The 19861-nt window shown below is 39.8% G+C and overlaps 1 protein-coding gene across 2 annotated transcripts in view; it reads right to left on the reverse strand.

The window, feature by feature from the left end:
• Positions 1–19861, reverse strand: part of TRIO (trio Rho guanine nucleotide exchange factor) — a 241931-nt gene that overhangs the window by 20932 nt on the left and 201138 nt on the right. For both annotated transcript variants that reach the window (XM_062610805.1, XM_062610806.1), the window contains exons 35-40: positions 10530–10822; positions 8668–8838; positions 4012–4107; positions 2581–2729; positions 1794–1860; positions 361–464 (exon numbers count right to left, since the gene is read on the reverse strand). In XM_062610805.1, coding sequence (XP_062466789.1) covers positions 361–464; positions 1794–1860; positions 2581–2729; positions 4012–4107; positions 8668–8838; positions 10530–10822 — 880 coding nt within the window. The remainder of the gene's footprint in view (positions 1–360; positions 465–1793; positions 1861–2580; positions 2730–4011; positions 4108–8667; positions 8839–10529; positions 10823–19861) is intronic.

Genomic DNA, 19861 nt, shown 5'->3' on the forward strand with positions numbered 1-19861 from the left:
CTAGTCAGAATGCCTGAGGTGCTCATATTGCTGTGCTAACCCCTAACATATTCTTTAGCCTGTATTCTTCATGAAAACATTTTTGAAAACAAAGCCTCAAATAATGTACAAACTTCTACATAATATAATCTATACCACAGATTCTCAATTGAGAATCTAATTCTCACTTGCTTTATATAAGCATCCTTGTTTAAAGCAAATCTTCATACCAACACATTTGTATCTATAACTCAAAGCAGAAGACCAACTGTATTTACCTTCTATCTGAACATTTCAGGGAAAAAACCCTGATTTCTTAAAGTCAGTCTAGTATTTTTTAGGTAGAACTGTTCAACAGATGGCTTCCAAGTTTATACGTACTCTCTGTGCCAGTCATAAATCTGGTGAATGTTTCCAAATACAATCTTGTCTTTGCCTTTCATGTCATCAGGTACGCCATCTTCCTTCATAAGTGCCATATAACCCTGCAACAGTCCAAAGAAATTCACTGTGAACATTTAACTTTTTAAAAAGCGTGTTACCTTTTAATCCCCCTTTTCCCAGAAGCTGTCCAAACTGCTCATGACACCAGCTTGCTTGGGATACAAAAACAAACCAAAAGACCTGTTTTGTAACATAGCATAACATAGAGCAGAGACACAAAATATCACAAACTGGCTTGAGGTTGCCTACCCATCACTGCCCAGTGCTAGAAAGATCAATTCACCCTAGCTAATTTAGCCTGCCTGAACAGGCTCAAAGCATAGAGGAAGCTTCACCAGCCCTTCTTGTCTGAAGCAGCTGCAGTGTTTTGCCAGGGAAGGTTGTTACCAAGTCAGTGTCAGAGCCACCAAACTGGCTTCTGCGCTCCTTTGCTCAGTGTTTCCTATTTCAGTCATTCATAATAACCCTCCATCAAAGTGTGCTGAGAAAGAAAGCAGCTGCACTGCATACAGGACTGCACCTCATGGACTACTACTTGCGGTATGAGCAAACTGAATACCAAAAAAATTTAACATCAATTCTATTTGCAAGCATTCTGGCTGCAATGAATTTCCTTTACATTCTGTTGTATTCCCATCTTCTCTTTTCTTGTGCATATATAGTTGCCTCACTAGTTTGCAGAGTTTATGTTTTGATGTCTAGCATTTTTGCCAGGAATTAATTTGTTAGTTACAAAAATACATCTGTTCATAGCCTTCTAATGCACCCTTTAAATACTATAAGACTATCACAATGCCAATCTTCCTTTCCCTAAAACAGAGTTTATGAGTTGAACCTTGTTAGGCAGAAAATTTACTGTCATGCTCATTCTCTCTACTCTTCCACGTGCATTTTGTTGGTAGCTGAAGATTGAAGGGAGATGTGTGATGTCATTTCATTTTACAGAAGAAGAAACTAGGAAATCTAAAAGAAGCCTAGCAGCAGGAGAGGAAGCAAGTTTTCCAAATCCAGGATAGTTGGTTCTGTTTTGAGACTCAATGCTTTTTTTTTAATTTTACCTGTGCTAAACAAAACCATGCAGCCTAATATACCGTTAGGCCAGAGGTAGTGATCTTAAGTGACAAAGAACTATACTCCTTAGAAGGACAGTAAGGTGCACACAGTAACAGAAGAAAGAAGGGAATAAGATTTGATGCAGTGTTCCTAATACATTAAAAGCCTCAAGGAGGAAAAACTCTGAATGCAAATATTCACATTTTCAGTTTCTTCGTGTTTTGAGGGGAAAAAAAGAAAAAGTGAGGTTCAAGCTACCCAACTGGTCAGTACCACATTTAGAAAAAATAAAATCAACAGAATGAGAAACATCATACCTCAACTACATAACCCAGATCTCGTACATAATCTCGCTCTGTCTCCACTAATTCCTGTAAGACATAGCTACAATGGAAAGAAAACGGTGAATGCATTTCATTAAAAAAATGAAACATTCTTAAAGAGGATTAATGGCAACTTTTTTCACATCTGCAGTCACATACGTTTGATAAGCAGAAGAGTTAATGCACATTCTTTCTAGGCAAGATGCTGCTTTGACTTTGGAACTGGAGCAGACTTGGTTCTGTTTATCTAAAGTCAGATGTTTTCTTACATGTGTCATTAAAATTAAACATTTAAGTACTGTTTAAAATAAAATGCTATTATGTCTCTGGCCTGGAGAATCTTAAGTGCATGAAGTGTTATTTCTACCCACAGATTTAAATGATTTTGAAACCAGGCATGTTTTTGTTCTACTATGGTAACAGTTTACTACCACATAAAAAAATTAAGGGTGTGGTGGAACAGAACAAGGGGAATGACCAGCTTTTTGAAGCCAAATTGCTCTCTGAACATTTAAGGATCCTTCCTGAAGAAGGCTGAGACTGACATGTGACAGAAGTCACAGGTATGATTAAAAATCACAGGAAACTGAAACTGCAACTAATGTTTGAGAAAAAAGTGTTTGTTTGCATAATGTAACTACATGCTTGACACCTAACACAAGTCTTAACTGCTTTCAAGACTAACAGCTTCTGCTGCTAGCTCAAAATGGATATTTTTTAAATAGTTCTTTTCTCTCTTCAAAGCATTGTTGTGAAAAATGAAGCGAAAATGTGGTCTTACTGTCGTCTTTTTAAGGAGCTGGATTTCCTTTCTTCCATCTCATCTATGGGTGATGAAGAGGAGAGAAGGGAGTTATCTGAAGGGTTGAAGGATGGACTGCTGCTGTCACCTTGATCTACCAACAAGGAGCTCGGACGGTCCTCCAGGGCCTGAGAAGGTGTTCAAGACAGACATCAGACTGATTTATTTCCCCTTTGTTCACAAGACACATTTACATGCAGCAGTGTATGGGAACCTACTTGAGATCAATTATTGTAATGTATCTCGGCAAAGGAGGTCTCAAGCTTCTAGGAAACCAGCCAACAGCTTGGCTTTCCATGACAGACAACCTGATCTTGTAGAAGCACGTTTGAGCTATGTCAGTCTTTCCTTCACAAGAAAACAAGGCAGTTCAGCTGGTCTGCGCAGCAAGGGGTAAAAGTCAGACTATCCTGTTCAAGATCTATGTCCTTCTGTAGTGGAAGCTACACAGATGTGTGTTTATTGCTAGGGATTAAATTATATTTGTCATGCTTCAGTTCTGTCATATGGAAGCTAGTTTCAATAGGACATTTTTAAGGGAGACTATTTGGATCTTGCATTTTTTAACACAACGGAAGTGGCATTCTTTGTCAGATATTTTGTTTATCACATTAACTAACCAAAACACTGACTTAGTGAAGAAAATAGTTTCTACACTTTCAATGCTGTGTTTGAGCTTCATGGCAGTCCAGATCCTAGGAAAGTCCTTGTCTCTTCTGCCAGATACACTTTTTCCCTTGCATGGACTCCATGGATTTCTGTTTGTATAACAGATGGAGAAGCCACAGGAGAAATAATATGAGCAAGCTTCTATGAAGCGTTTATTCAACTTGTTTAATTCAAGCCCATTATCTTGGGTTAAGCTATTATTATGTATCACATTTTCCTTGCATGTGATACAGCCTTTAATGCAAGATACAGTTACTTCACCAGGGTGGGGTTCAGCTGTAATCTTTTTTCTGCCTGTACAAAAAGTAAAATCCCAATCATGATATGACTGGCCCAAAAACCAGGGAAAGCTGACCCTTGGCTATAACTGTGAAATGAGAACGTCTCCGTCAGGGATGGTATGCATGGATCATTAAGTTATATCCACTACTAGGCTGCCTGAAAGACATATGGACTACCAATGTTTCCTTTTACAAAAGACTGTGTTGAATTTCTACTAATACAGCATATATTTTCTGCTACTCTTCTCTCATTTATTACTATTTGCATCTCTACAAAACCATTTACCTATTCAATGAGTACTTTTACAAAAGAGGGCGCACAAAACATAATTCCAGAAAGTGACTTTTGAAACAGGTATCGAGTTTTACAAGTCAAATGTATGTAGCTTTTCTTTGAATAGCAAGTAGGGACTTGAAGACACAACTTCTTTGAAGACATGCATTTGCCAGTCAGCCTCACCATTTTACTTTTGACGAGCTCTTCAATTGCACTGACTAGTTCTGCTGCACTGGGTGTCTCGGAGCTGGTTGGCCGCACCAATAATCGAGAAGATGTCTGTGCAATGACACAAAGGAAGAAGAATCCCTGAGTTAGCCTGGTACTTGCTCAAGTATTAAGAGATTTCCTTCACTTGTCTGTCAGACAAAGTACCTGACAGTAACTGTCAGTGTAATGTAATACCAGGATCATTCATTTCAACTTGGGCAACTGGCACTGGAAATTTTAAGTAACCCCCCGAAAGTTAAATGCTGGGATAAAAATTCCTGTTCCTACATGCAACAGAAGTCAAGGAAATATCCTTCATCTTGCTCATTATGATAATGCCTGATAAATAGCTACAAAAATTGCCTGAGCCAACCCAACAGACAACAGTTTGTTAACATTTTATTGCTTGTTAAACAAAACAAAAACTGCAGAACAGTAACAGGAACCAAGACGACTCAAAATAAAGGAGAAAGCATCATTAAGCTAAGAAAAAATACACCAGTAACTCAGGGGCATTTACTTTTCTAAAGGAGCTTGGGTATATTGCCCAGAGGGGAAATTGAGCTCACCATTCCTTGTGCCATCCATTTTCCCCAATGGTATGTGTAGAGCACAGATGATCTCTGGCCTCACAAGCTATAAAATGCCAGCTTATAGATACAACTGAAGGTAAAAGGTGTTCACAGTAAAGGATTCTGGGAAAGGGCCATTAAATTCAGCCTCAGTAATTTGCAAACAGAGTTTGCATATTACATTTATTACTGAATAACTGGAAAGTGGAAACAGGGTGTAATATGAACCTGACTTCATATTACAAACAGCACAGTGAACATCATGTAGCACAGGGTAAGCTGTCCTGCAAATGTTTCCAACAAACTGGACAAAGAAATGGCACGTATAATGATTTAACACAAGAGGTTCTGCTCAAACCAAGCATGGATGTAACAAGGCTCCCTGTAAGTCAATACAACAACAAAAAAAATATGCAGGTTTTAGATAGTTTGTCTCATATTCGCCTTATTAGGAAAGGAAAACAGGGGTAGGGTAAGCAAAGAAAATACAGACAACTTTAAATGGAAAGATATGGGAACCAAGCCAAAGCAGAGACAGAACACAAGTCAACATAATGCTGCATCAGTTTACAAAAAGAGAAAACAAAAAAGCAAAAATAATTAGTTTCATATTAGCATAACTGATCTTGAGACTTTAATACTGCTTATCCAAAAATCAATGCAAACAACTTGTAAACTGCCATCAAATGTAAATCCATGAAGTGCGCAATGATTCTACTGAAGGCAAGAATGTGTACTGTGCAGATGAGCTCTTAGGGGAGAAAATGGTTATGTTACTTAGTGGTATGAGACAACTCAGCATGACCTAGCACATGATGTTGCATGCACACCAAAACCTGAGCAATCCCACAGCCAGCCTATCTTTTAGGCAACTGTATGCTCCTGACATCTGACTGTTGGCCAGCTTTTCCAAAGCTGTGCTTGTATGCCGGTTTTCACTTTGGATATGGAGCTCAGCTTAGCCTTACAAAATATTGGAAGTGTTGGAATCACACTCTGGTCAAGCTCCCTTCTCTCTGTTACTGCTCTAAGGGAGTATAGTATATAGGGTGTGACTGCTGGTAAAACTTCAGGACTGGTTGCTTTTCAGTTCATGTGGTTATATCACATACTGTTTAAAAAAGACGGAGCTGCTTAGATGAAGTACGCCTGCTGAGCTTCCTAATGATGTACTCTGGGAACAGAATACACCCACAAAACAAGGAAAGGTGGAGAGAGCAACTGAGCACACTCAGGTATAAGATGCTGCTGGAATCCACAGCAGGCTGGGCAGGCAGGGAGAAGCCCAGCAAGCAGAGAGTTTCCCACATGGAGTGTAGACCAGGAGCGCTGAGAGGAGAAATGTTTGCAGTGAGGCACAGATGGAAGCCAAACCTCTGAGGTCACAGAAAGGAGAAGACATTCCTTGGGATCCAGGGGAGCTGAGCAACCCAAGAAACCACGGAGCACGGCAGGAATGTGAAGGATGACTCCACCCAGAAGGCAGACAACTGGGAATTTGTTTGCAAGCTTTTTATTAACCAGTAACTCCATCAGAAGAGCCAACTGACTTCTGCTGGGTAAAACTTTTCTCTGGCTTCTCACTTCTGTGTTCCAATAAAGCATTTGCTTTAGGTACTGCAAATCGGTGGTATGTCTTGGTGTGTGGACTTCAGGGAGGCATTCACAACCTCCCAGGATGCCACATGAGGGGACTTCTTTGCCTCCCACCATGCAGTAGGACAGATATTACATAAAACCAGTGTATGACAAAGCAGCATTATTTATATGTTTGAAAAATTGTGGTGTAATATTAACTTTACCGAATTTTATCTTCTGAGAAGTCTTAGATAAGATGCAGTTTAAGCTACTTTAAAAACTGTTTTTACTGCAGAGAGTGCATGTTAACCTTTTAAGAAGTGAAAGTCAATTTACTGGGGATTGAAAGCTACTCAAAGACCCTTACTTTGTTAAGGGTCGAACCTTGCACCAGAAATACAAAAGTGAGCTGACACTAACTAGCGCATTCCTTCACATAACTGTTCTGCTGTGTAAAGAGACCTATATAAGCAAAATCCATTTTTATCTGAAGAAATTTATATAAGACTTGGATATCATTTTCTCTTTAATAAGGGACATGCACAAATGGCAGCTTATCAGCAAGAACTGTAACATATTTTGACCAACATGATTTATTCTATTTCTAAGCCTCAGACTGAGATTACCATTTTCTAGTGATTAAAATATTCTCTCAGGTCTAAAGGCTGGCCTGTTTCTGCTTCTTTTGTTTCAGGAATATTTCCCAACATATTAACTCCCCAACTCCTATATTACACTTTTTCAATTCAAAAAACATGTAGGAATTAAATACACATAGAGCATGGGAAACAGCCATTTTGATCCTACAAATGATAGCTTCAGGAATGAGTGGGATCCCCACTGAAAGGCAATGCTTTTAAAAGAAACAAAGGAACAGAAATAAATAAATCAGCCAAGGTTATCAACAACATCTGCATCTCTGAGAACAGCAAGTAACCAGCCACAGAATTCACTAACAGTATTCAGTGTTATAGACTACAAAATTTTAAGCAGCAAAATGGGAAGTGATGTGTGCATTCACTGCACAAGTCCAGACTGTTTACACTCTAAAACCCTCTATTTCCAGGCTTCATATTCGTACCCTAAACATCTGATCCAGGTTGAAAATTGAAATAAACCATCTCAACATACGAGTATCATAACATTTAAGAGAAACAGATCAAATGCAAGCAAGATCTCCTTCACACAGTTGCTACCTGCATCCAGAATTGCATTAGTGATGCAAAATATTTACCCTCAATTGTAACATGCTACTGTTTATAAAAAACAGCTGGATTATGTGCTGGTTTTGCTGGGGTAGTATTAAATCTCTTCATAGTAGCTAGTATGGGGCTATGGTTTGCATTTGTCCTGGAAACAGTATTGATAACACAGGGATGTTTCTGTTATTGCTAAGCAGCGCTTACACAGAGCCAAGGCTTTTCTGCTCCTCACCCCACCGCACCAACAAACAGGCTGGGGGTGCACAAGAAGTTGGCAGGCAACACAGCCAGGAAAACTGACCCCAACAGGCCAATAGGATATCCTATACCATATGATGTGATGCTCAGCATATAAAGCTGAGGGAAGAAAAAGAAAGGGGGACACTCGCTGTGATGGCGTGTGTCTTCCCAAGTAACCATTACGCATGATGGAGCCCTGCTTTCCTGAGGATGGCTGAACACCTGACTGACAATGAGAAGCAGTGAATGATTCCTTGTTCTACTTTGCTTGCGTGTGTGGCTTTTGCTTTACCTATTAAACTGTCTTTATCTCAACCCACCAGCTCTCTCACTTTTACTCTTCTCTCTCCCCTATCCCTCTGGGGCAGAAGAGTGAGTGAGTGGCTGTGTGGGGCTTATTTGCCAGCTAATTGGGGATGAACCACAATAATTATTAGCCTTACTTGGATATTAACTTCTTAGTACACCTGTTTCTTAGGCACCCAAAAAAAGAAGTTAAGAAAACCAAAGATGAAAAAGAAAATCTTACAGTTGATATGAACAGCTCCTTCTGCTAAGGTATGTACATAGGACTTTTTTTTCCTAAACTGAAGTTATCTGAAACAGTAAGATTTGGTGAACAGCCTATGATCTAAAAAAGTTATGTATGACTGTTAATTTCTCCAGATAAACTTTATTTGCACACAGAATTTTAACCTCAGTACCCAAAGGTATGATTATAAAACAATGACATTCTAATCATTAAATATGGCATCAGTCAATCAGATGCAAACAGGCCTGCACACACGCAAAGCAGCTCGTTTCCGCATTTAAAGTGCTCATAGAAACAATTCCATGCTTGTGCAGGAAAAATAGAGAAGCATTTAATTCACACTCTTTCCACAGGAGACCCTCTTAACGTCTGAAGTAGCCTAAGTGAGTCCTTCCGTCTACCATAAGGCTGTATTACGTACATTACAGGGGCATTTGGAAACAGAAGAAAGATTTGTGCAAAGATTATCTCAACATGCAAAGCCTTCCCTGCTTCTCCCTCCTACCTTGTCATCCTGTGAGTCGGGCTGGAGAAGACTGTGTTGCTGAATTGCCATTGGAGGAGGAAGTGGTACAGCATCTGCTCCCTCTTCACCTTCCTCCTCTCCACAGCTCTGCATTCCTGAAGAGGATGACTTGGAGAGAGTGCCACTGCTCAGCCCCTCGTTCCGGCCTCTCTGTAAATAAAATCAAGACATTTGAGCTCTGTTACCTCCTCAACAGCACAAAGCTCGTTATTACAAGCTTGTCTTGCACAAGTCTGTTCTGTAGATTCACCCCTCTCCCAACAAATCAAGACGATCTTAACACACACAATGCTACTTCTCAACACGGGGGGAAAAACAGATGCCAAAGGCAGTTTTCAGTGTTTGATAAAAGTAGATGGATTAAGATATTAAGAACAAGCCAGTCAGCCTTAAATTTACTACAGGAAGGTGTATGCTTTCCTTGTTCAGTTCTGTGAAGAGCCACATTCTTCTAACTTGGGCAAGACTTATAAAGGGTACTAAAAAAACGCACTACAACATGAAGTATTTTGTCAATTATCCTTTCTGCCCCCTCCGCCTTAAAGTAGTGAGAGCAGACTGCTTGTATAATTTTTACAGTTGCGTTAAAAGACAGTCCTTCCAATTATACAAGGAACTATAATTTCAATTAGTCAAAGTTTAATGTAACTGATCTCGCAGGACAATTCAACTATCTTTACAAGGAGACAGCATAGACGGTTAATGCTTTTTCCTGACTGTAAGGCAGAAAAGGAAAAAAGGCCTTAGGTTTTCCCTTACTCACAGAACTGCAGAATAATGGATACTTCCAAAACAATGATACAACCGCATCACAGAGGGTCTCTTTCTGCAGCTTGACATTCAAGGACAGAGGCCAATAATTCTTCCCAAACCTCATATCCCAGTTTGCCATGCTGTCAAGTCTAGGATTTTCTTTCCCTACATTTACTGTGTAACTTCACTGATGTTTCAAGACTGCAGCAAAATATATAGGGAGTAAGAAAAAAAAATGTACTAAACAATTAACTGGGCATCTGAGACTGCAATGGTTTTGGTATGATAACTACCAAAACCATTAGTGTGATTCAAGCCTGGTAGAAGGGAGTAACTGTACAGCATGCAAGTGGCTGTGGCCTTGGCAGCAGTAAGGATGACATTCATTTCAGCCTCGAACACAGTTCTGTAACAGAAGGGAATTTGGCTCTGTCTGCAACTAACCAGAGACATGGTTTGCTCACACGAGTCCCAGGCTTAGAAGGATGGGCACATTTGCGGGAGGAAAAGAAACCTTCAGTAGATGTCCTTGATCACAATACATGGAATAGTTTCCAGTTTCCTTCCCTCCAATGAAAACTGCCATGTTATTATCTGACCATTGGTAACTACCTTTTGATTTGAAGGGCCAGTAATTTTTCTGTGCTCTAAACTCTTGCTCAACTGCTTAGCAGCTTTAAGCAGTTAAGAAGCTCTCCCTGTATTTTCCCTGATCCATCAACAACAAAAGGAAAGGAAATACAGAATGACCTGATAATTCCCAGAACATAAAGCACCTTTACTTGCAAAGCTGCTTTCCTGAGTGGGGTAAGACGACAAAGCCAAAGAACAACTTTTTACTCTCCCAGTTCTCTTTTTCAACTAGAGATCCTTCTCCACGGAGCTTTACTAACGCTCAGTGCAGAAGGGCACAAATTGCCTGGCACAGTCCTTATGCAGGGTACAGCAGTCGTCAAGAATGAGTACATGGCACATGCCACTGTACTCAAGTGCTGGACAGTCCACTGAGGAGAAAACAGTCACCTGACAACATTTAAACCTTTGAAGAAGATAAACCCAAGTCTCCAGAAGCTGCCCTGAACACTCACCTCTTCAACAGTTTCATCTTGTGGGGTTGCTGCACTGTCATCAGAGTCCTTCTGGGAGCCCGCATCGGCACTTTTACGAACCTCTCTACTCTTCTTATGCTTGTGGGCCAGTTTTTTGACATGCCCATCTGCTTTTCCACTGCTAAGACGCCTCACAGGACTGGTAAGCCATTTTCTCAGAGTGTTGCCAGGACGCTTGGGGCCCGGGGAGCTCTGTGCACCGATCATATGGGGCTGAAGTGATGTTACTGAAGCAGGAGGACTGGCGTCATTGCTGGAGACTGAAAGGGAATCTGGAAGAAGAATGAGGGGAGCATTTAAAAGCTGAAACACTGCTAGGTGAGAAACAAGCAAAATGACATATGTAATAATGAGTATCAGATTGGATGAAACAACCACATTATTTTGAAGTAAACTGGCCTTCAATGACACCACAACCATCAGTGTGCATGCTGCATGTGGCTTACCTATACATAAGCAGCTTTTATATGCTCGCAGCAGTCAAGCTTCATAAAGTCACTCTTGCCTCAATTATAATTCAAACTTACCACTGCTGATGCTTACTTGATGGTGGATTTTACCTTCCATGTCATCTAAATTTATGGAAAGATATGCTTGTTTATATTTTAATGTATACTGCTTTGAGCATGGACGTGAAGTGCAAAAATAATTGCCTCAGTGAGATAAGTAAATTATTTTTCAAGCACCATATTTTATTATAAATGCTCCAGTTTCTTTCATTATTTATTTATTCCCCCTAACCTTGGGAAAGGGGGAAGAATAATTCAGGAAAGTGCTAAACATCTTTCTTTTGCTTAAAACTACCCAGAGTTTTGGCTGTTGTTTGGTTTTTAAGAAGGCACAGCACATTGATGTTTAAAAGCCCATTTGCTCAAATCCTAGCATCAGCATTATTTCTCTGAAGTTCTGTAATCACAGCATACACTTTTCTCAGGCCACAGTTATATGCACATGAAGTCAATACTACTTTCCCACCGAGGGTCCTGCCACTTGAACTGGACTGTATGCTTATGATAAACATCCACTGGCTAGCTATTGTGAGACAGCTATTTTCATGCTGCACAATGCTTTCCCTCACCAGCAATTCTCTTTTCCTAAAACCAAACTTTTTTTCTGGACACATTTTCATAATACCATTTCTATGAACCTTATCTACCACTAGGGTATTAACAAGACTTTCCTGGGTTGTCTAATATGGGTTGTTTTTTTTTCTGTATGCCCACTTTTGTGAATAGATGGCTTATATAAAGATGACATAAATGTTTTTCTGAATGTTTCTACAGCTGGGAATTAAATGCAGTGCTTGTATTCCTTCTGGAAGCTTGACATAGATGTGCAGATCACTTCTTCTGGCAGCTTTACCATAATAGACATATTGCCAGTCTGACCAGAGGTAGTTTGAATTGTGTTGAATAATATGGTCACACTGACGTAGCAATACATCTCATTGTGAACACCCAAATGCACTGGATCTACACACAAGTATGTGAGCCTGCTCCATTTCTATAAAGTACGAACTATGGTTTTGAACTGAGATGGGGAAAGAGACATATAATGTGAATATAAAGTTACGGCTTTTAATTTTTCCTTTGCTGTTCAAGCTGCTCCAAAAGGGGCATCTTTTCCTTGCAATCCAAAATTGTGATCTAACAGGCTGTTTGTCAAGACTTTTCTCTATTCTAATAAAACACAAATGGCATGTGACCATTAAGATACGTTGGCTCTGATGCCAAGAACTCCTGTAGTTTATACCGTACGAACACATATGTAACCACCGCTATTAATCACCACTTTCAACACATTTCCATAAAGCAGAAGATAAACTTTCTAAAGCATACTTCAGTCTAACAGGCTAGTTGCTAACACTTTGAAGTAAGCCACCCAGAATCAGGATTCATCTACAGAATTCTTCTCTAGCCACAGCTATAGCTGTGCTGCACATGGGCAGGGACACTTCCGATGATGCCCTTAACCTGGTTTCAAGACTTTAAGTAAGTGGTATTATCAAAATGCAGATGCAGAATTATACCAGTTGGCTTTGTCTCTAAATCTTGGGATAGCAGTGCTACAGAATTACCACATTATTTTCTTGTTGAAGCAGGAAACATAAGGAAGAAATTAATTATCTACGACAATGGTTTTCAACTTGCAATCTGAGTATCCCTCAAGGACCCTGGCTTACTGCTTAAGGGTCCTCAGCACATATGTAAGAGAAGCAAGCCTACTAGCCATCAAGCATCCTCATCACAACAGATTTTTCTACTTCATTAAAGAAAAAAAAAAGTAGTCTGCTTATTAAAAAATTCCAAATAAAACTAGCAACCATCTGTAAGCTCTCCACAGGAATCCAAACAATCTCCTATTAAACCTCTGTAAGAAGTTAGTTTGACTGCTTATTCACCAAACATAACTTTACCATTATTGAATCATACATCTTTTGATTTTTATCAGATGCCTTGTTTCAGAAATCACAGCAAACGTCAGCTGAAGGGTATCTCAATAAATAACCTTCTGCCACTCGGTAAATGGAACACAGAAGAGCAGAAACCGGTGCTGGTGTTCTTGTAAATAGGTTTCTTAAAGCACAGATTAAATGCTGTGTTTTCAAGACTCCCAAGCTTGAAGATGTTATAATCACTCTGCCAAGTTTCCCTTTCATTTGTATACATTTTCCTCCCAATAACGGTTCATAAAAGTTCCTTCCATACAAACAAAACAGAGCACATTCACTTATTTATTAAAAGAAAAAAAAAAAGGCAACTGAGCCTACACAGAAGATCACTACGTACTCTTTTGTATTTTTGTATCTGTTGCATTTCTGTCCTTTACAATTACTCCTTTCTAAGCAAAGGGGGGTGTGGTGGTATGGAAACTGTATAAAATTTACTGTTACATAAACATGCCTAACGCCCAGCATGTAACACGCTTGCAGTTAATAAACCCATTTTTCTTTTCAGAAAACCTGTGCTCCACCTCCTCGAATTCTCACCCATCCTTTTGATCCACACATCAACATTTAACTACTGCATTTCTTCTAAAACCAAGCAGTACAATGCAGAGCCCCTGAAACTGTGGAAGACGAGTATTTTTGCCTGACTGCACTTATGCTGTACCACTCCTACTTGTAACCAAGTTGGCCAAGAGTTTGTGGGCAGGAGAAGGAAAGAAAGCAGGAAGAAACACACACACTTTGCTCAAGTGGAAAGGATCTAAGAGGCAAAACAATGTTAGCCAGACATGTTTTGCAGCACATACTTTAGCCATATCCACCCACACAGCATTAGTTTTCATTTGGCATGCAGCATGTAACTGCTTCTCATCTTCTCTTCTGCATGATTTAATATGAAGTACTTATTGAAGTATTATTAGGGCTTCAGGGAATCATAAAAGTGGACAAAGTGTAAGTAGTACACAAAAAAAAATAGCACTCTTCCACTTTGCTCTTCACAGCATGAAAGCACTGGGAGAGAAGGAAAAGCTTAAAATGAGTAAAAATACTGCACTGCCATATCAGCTTAAACATCAAATTTTATTTAAAAAGGTGTTTAAAAGAATAAAATAAAACAAAACAACAACAACAAAAAAGAGATTTAATATCACCAGTATTAACCTGAATGGAATACCAACCCACGAGCTCCTTCATAGATCAGAGCTGATTTTTCACCCCTCCTTAAATTTGCTGAAAACATCCCTACATGCCTACAGGTCAATGTTAATACTAGCTACAAATATTCCATGCCAGTATTTTCTGACAGTGAGACCATTTACCATCCACTTTCCCATCCCATCCCAGCTGACAGCAGTCCAGATTTTCCAATTTTTACTCCCATCCTCTTCCTCAGGAGACCAGTTACAATACAAGAGGCACAGTCATGAAAAACTCTAGGTGCTCAAGTTTGTGTATTTATGTAAAGGCGTTGCCAGATCCAAGCATCAGGGAATATCAATATCCAATGCATGCATTTTCAAGAGCACAGAATGACTTTGCACCTCCGCTATGAGAACAGCCACAGGGATGTGTCTTACCTCCCTCTGCCCCAGCACTGTGCTACTTCTATCTATATAATTAGAGATACAGACTTGGTTTCATTGATTACCATGCTTGGGATTGTTTACACTAAATTGGCTTTGTTTCCTTTATGACTACTAGCAAATTGTTTTTCTAGGGTTGCTCAAGAATATTTAATCACCAAAACACGCTAAGAGGAAAAAAGGAGTATTCAAAATTAAACCAAAAACAACATGGACTTCTAAACCCAAAACAGATGGAATAAATTTGGGGTATGCTAACCCCAACTGTGTTTCAAGTACAGTAAACTTTCTAGTGAGTGTCAGATTCCCTTTTAGAAAAGGATAAATGCAACAGATGGCCATCTTTGAGAGAGAAAAAAGGCAACACACATATAATGATCATACACAGTAACAGAAATCCCACAAGAAACCATCAAATTTTTAAAAATTGCTATTTGCTCAAGTTGCGACAGGTCTGTAATTCAATAAAGTAATTTAAAAAACCCTAACGGATGGGCTTTGTTTTATAATCCATAGCCACAATCAGAAAAGAAGGCGTTTAACTGCCATTTCTCTCGAAGTAAAAACCACATATGTAGCTCTGGCGATGAGGTCAGAGAGTTCACCGAGAGTCCATAAATACATTTTTGAAGCTAAAGGAAAAGAGCAGGCAGCATGGGTTCTGACCCCCTCAAACTGAAAGATAAAGTTACCTCCAATGAACAGGCAAATTTTTGAAACTCGAAAGGAAATGGGAATTCTCATTTGAGTCCCAGCTTTCTTAACACTAGAAACATGCACATCTGCTATTAATAAACTGTTTTTTTCCCCTAAAAAATAAATCAGCCATGTTAAAGCTAGTTGATGACTTGAAAGACTCTGCTTCATATTAACTATTTCCATATTGCTGGTTTTAGAGTTTTAGTGCAAGGGGCTACAAAAAAATGACTCCTTTACCTAGGGAATCAAACCAAGCTTGTTTGATGCCTGCTCTGCACCTCTAAGTCCCAAATGCTCCAAACTACCAAGTAAGAACACTTCACCATCTCCAGATATGAAACAGAGAATGGCCAAGTGAAAATGGAGCAAAGCAAACCTAGTAAGCCCAGCTGGTGTGTCACACTGCCTCTGCAGACCTGCCATCCACCATCAGCGTTAAGGACCGAAATCCCAGAAAATCATCACAGAGCAATTAAACAGCTGATTTCATGCAGGTATGTCATGAATATTTGGGAATGACAGCTGCTGCTTGGTTCAAAACACAGAGAGCATGATCTACAGTTATGTACCTGCAAGTTTAATATGCCACCTGTAAACAGTTAGAGTTGACTGATCTCCCAAGCCCGCATCTACCTACAAACATGCCCCAATCTAAGCCAAGTTAACATACTGTCAGAAGAATCAATGTTTACAAGCATCTAATGACAAAAACCCATGAACCCCTGCCTGTGTACACAGTCATTGTTTGTCATTACATGAAATGGGTAAAGCTTGAAAAAAAAGAGCATGTGGTTTATTTTATTTGTGGAAACACAGGCACAGTTTCTGCCTAGGAACTGCTTTAGAAGCAGGAGATGATCAATCTGCCATGTACAAAACTATTCAGATACTTTCCTGCGTGTTAGGAATTTTATTTCTGTCCTGCTGGGTATCCTCTTTAGACTACTCTCACCGAGTATGTGTTGTAAACCAATACTGGAATATACATCTAAAGACATTAGATGTGTTTTAACTTTAACAAACTACCATTAAAACAATTCCCATTTAAAGACAATGCAGCTTGAGTGTTACCAGGCTTGCAAATGGGGAATTTCCACCATGCCCTTTGAGAAGCATGGGATTTCACTTATGATAGAGAGATAGTGCAATAATTTTCATGAAACCAGTTTCTTAAGAGAAAAAGTAAAGCACAAAATGCAGAATGCTAGTAGTACTCAATGCACAGAAGAAAATCCTTTAATTACTTTTGTGTTTGGAGTGGAGCAAACACACTCCTCCATCTCTGGTCAGCAAACTTTTCCTGCCTTTTATTTCAAGTTATGCACTATGCTTAAATGCAATTTGTAATATTTCCGGTGTGCAAACAGACAAAGAGTTCTCAGTATATCTTCTCTGATTAATGCATTATCTGTATTATTTTTGACTGATACATTAGTCCAGAGTACTTGGATTGAAATGTATTCAATAATTAAATCTTTCATGTCATCAAAAGATGATTTTCTTGGTATCAGAGACTGGAATCCTAAACTTGAGACTAGGTACTCTTCAGCTTCTCTTAATGAGATACTAAGCTGGCCCACAGGCATGTCTGTAATTAAAAGGAACCCCAAACCCAAAACCCACCCCCCCAAAGACGGACACTGTCATCTTAATAACTTTCAAAGATCTTTCCAAAATTGAGAGAAGTCAGCTAATAAACATATTTGCAACTGCAACAGAGAAAGTAATGAAGAAAACCTATGATTTAGGGCAAAAACTCCACACTGTTCATTTGAGTTAGAAAATTAGTGGTATGTGTCTGAAAGGTTTAATACACTCATTGCTACTTTACCATTATATTTTTTCTAATATCATCTCCTGCTTTCCTACCCTGTAAATGTAAAATCGAGGGTTTATATTTAAACTTTTAAATAATTTCACATGCATTGTAGATTGCACACAGAAATCTGTAAACACATCAACTGCTATCTAGGAGCTAACCCAACAAAATTTAGATAGGGAAAAGTCCTCCTCTTACAACTGCTGGACAGTCTTGCATCCACACTTGTTTCTATCTTTATTTTTTTTTCCGTCTTTAGGCAGGAAGAAGGCATGATACTGTGCCAGAAAAAACTTTCCCAGGTTAACAGAAGCAGTTCTGTTTGTGCTCGCTGGAATTCAGACCACAGGGCTACAAAACCCCAAACCTAAACCACGTATATTTCTGTAAGCGCAAGGCAGCACTACAGAAGGGGAGAGTAGTATTGTGGGATATTTCATTCTTTGCAATACGCTGTAATTCTCTACTGCTTCTGGGGAGAACTATATTTTGTGTCACAAGTAGGAAGTATTAAAAGTTACTCACACTGCTGAAGTTTAGCTTCACAGTTTGTGAAAACCACAAGCTTTTAATAGATTAAGTCTCAGCTTCCCTGCACACAGCTTATATTTTAACAGGCAACATCTTGATTTCAGCTCCACTCTTTTGACCACCTGTGCTCAGATTTAAAGACATCTATATCCATGTGCTTGGCAGGGCATGCCAAGGACAACTTTATTATACAGAGCTGTTTGTAAGTCAAGTTCTCACTCTGTGTCAGTGCATTGAACCACCCTTTCTTACCCATCTAGAGATCAAAGCAAGTGTCCTGATCGTTTTAATAGAATTATTTCCCCCAGGAAGGGTGTATTTCTACTAAGCTCTAACTGCACAGGGGCTTGCATTCTTTTACATAGCCTTCCAATACCTAAATGGGGGGGCTACAAGAAAGCTGGAGAGGGCCTTCTTACAAGGACATGTAGGGACATGACAAGGGGGAATGGCTTTAAACTGAAAGAGGATAAGTTCAGATTAGACAATTAGGAAGTTCTTCCCTGTAAGGGTGATGAGGCACTGGCACAGGGTACCCAGAGAAGCTGTGACTGCCCCATCCCTGTCAATGTTCAAGGCCAGGTTGGATGGGGCTTGGAGCAACCCGGTCTAGTGGAAAGTGTCCCTGCCCATGGCAGGGGGGCTGGAACTAGATAAGCGTTAAGGTCCCCTCCAACCCAAACTAGTCTATGGTTATATAGTAAGAGCGAATGAACAGAAGTCCACATTCTAATTTTCAGGCAAAGCTTCCTCCTTGTGTGCAATCTCCACTGAGTTCTTTGGGCCAGGCGGGGCCATCACATGAAGGAGAACATAACATTATTTGCTCCGCAGACCTATAATAGGCAAGTTTTTCACTGACAGATTTAAGATACATAGGAAGTTAACTCCCTCATAGGGGCTGACACATATGATGTGATAAAGAATATTAAGGTGACACCCTTCTTCCATTCAATAGTTCTGAAAGTTCATCAGTGCAAATAGAGACAGTAAATAAGAGAAATACTGCTTTCCTATACTAGAAAGGATGTTTTCCCACAGCACTGATATAATTTCCCTGTTTTCCTTTAAATACAGTAGCTTTTAAGATCAATTTCTCACTGAGATGTTTCATAAAATCTCAGCCACATCACCCATTTTTGACGTATTGGTGTTTTGGAGACGTATTTAAACAAGTCTTTATACGCTATTTTGCCTGATGTCTAGCATCAGAAACATCCAACTACTTTTGGATGACCAAACTAGAAGATCAGATGAAGGCATGGCCATCCACTGCTCCCTCCAGGAGAAGGAATGCAACAGGAGTGGTGAATGCCATGAATGACTGTTCCAGGTTGTTGCCTCCACACTACACTGAGTTGTAGAAGAGCTGCACACAGCCCTTGCCTCCAGCCTGCTCCCCACTACTGCTGCTGCTGGTTAGATTAAGATCTCAGCACAGGAAGCTGACTGATGGCACATTTCCTGAACCAGTGGGAGCTGGCAGCGGGAGTTTCCTTCCGACCTCTCCAAGTTACAGCACTCCTGCCTTTGACAAAACCAAGCAGCTAGCTAGTGGGGAGAAGAGAATTCTGAGCCAAAGAAAGGAAAGAGTGAAGGCAGAAGCTTTGGGCCTGGGCCTCATAGGCAGTGCTGGTGTTTAAGACATTTAGACAGAGTTTTGCTGACTGCTGACAAGCTATTTGTCTCATGCATGCTGAGTACAACCTACTTTTGAAGAGCCATGCTGTGTGATGTTAGCAGCAAAAATGCAGCTCTGGTCTTGGTGGAGAGTTGTACGTTATATACTGCAAATGGGAACCACCATTGACAAGATTTGTGATAAGCAGTTTCAGATTTTAATTGGGGCAATTGCACGATTTCTGCTCATCTGTTACTAAGCTGTAAGGTTTTATCATCTGCTACTTTTTTGCTGCAAAAAAATAACCAATTTTGCTTGGAAATAGATATAAACAAACTCCAGTCCTAGAAATACAGCTCTGAAGCAGCACAGTAGCTTATATCTGATACACTGTGTGCACCAGTCCAGAAGAGGAAGATTATGAACAGATATGAAACAAATATCCATATCAATATAGGTAACAGAACAGCCAAAGGGAAAAAAAGATGCATTCAGCAAGCCCTTAGCTCTACTGAAGGGAGAGAAAGCCATAGGGGAAGGGAGGGAGTGAAGCAAGTCACAGAAACTGCATTAGGAAGAATCATAATCTCAGACGTTATTTAAAGCAAC

The sequence above is a fragment of the Pezoporus occidentalis genome, unplaced genomic scaffold (genome assembly GCF_034315485.1).
Source record: "Pezoporus occidentalis ecotype Australia unplaced genomic scaffold, CSIRO_AGI_Poc_V1 ctg15, whole genome shotgun sequence".
Lineage (NCBI taxonomy): Eukaryota > Metazoa > Chordata > Aves > Psittaciformes > Psittacidae > Pezoporus > Pezoporus occidentalis.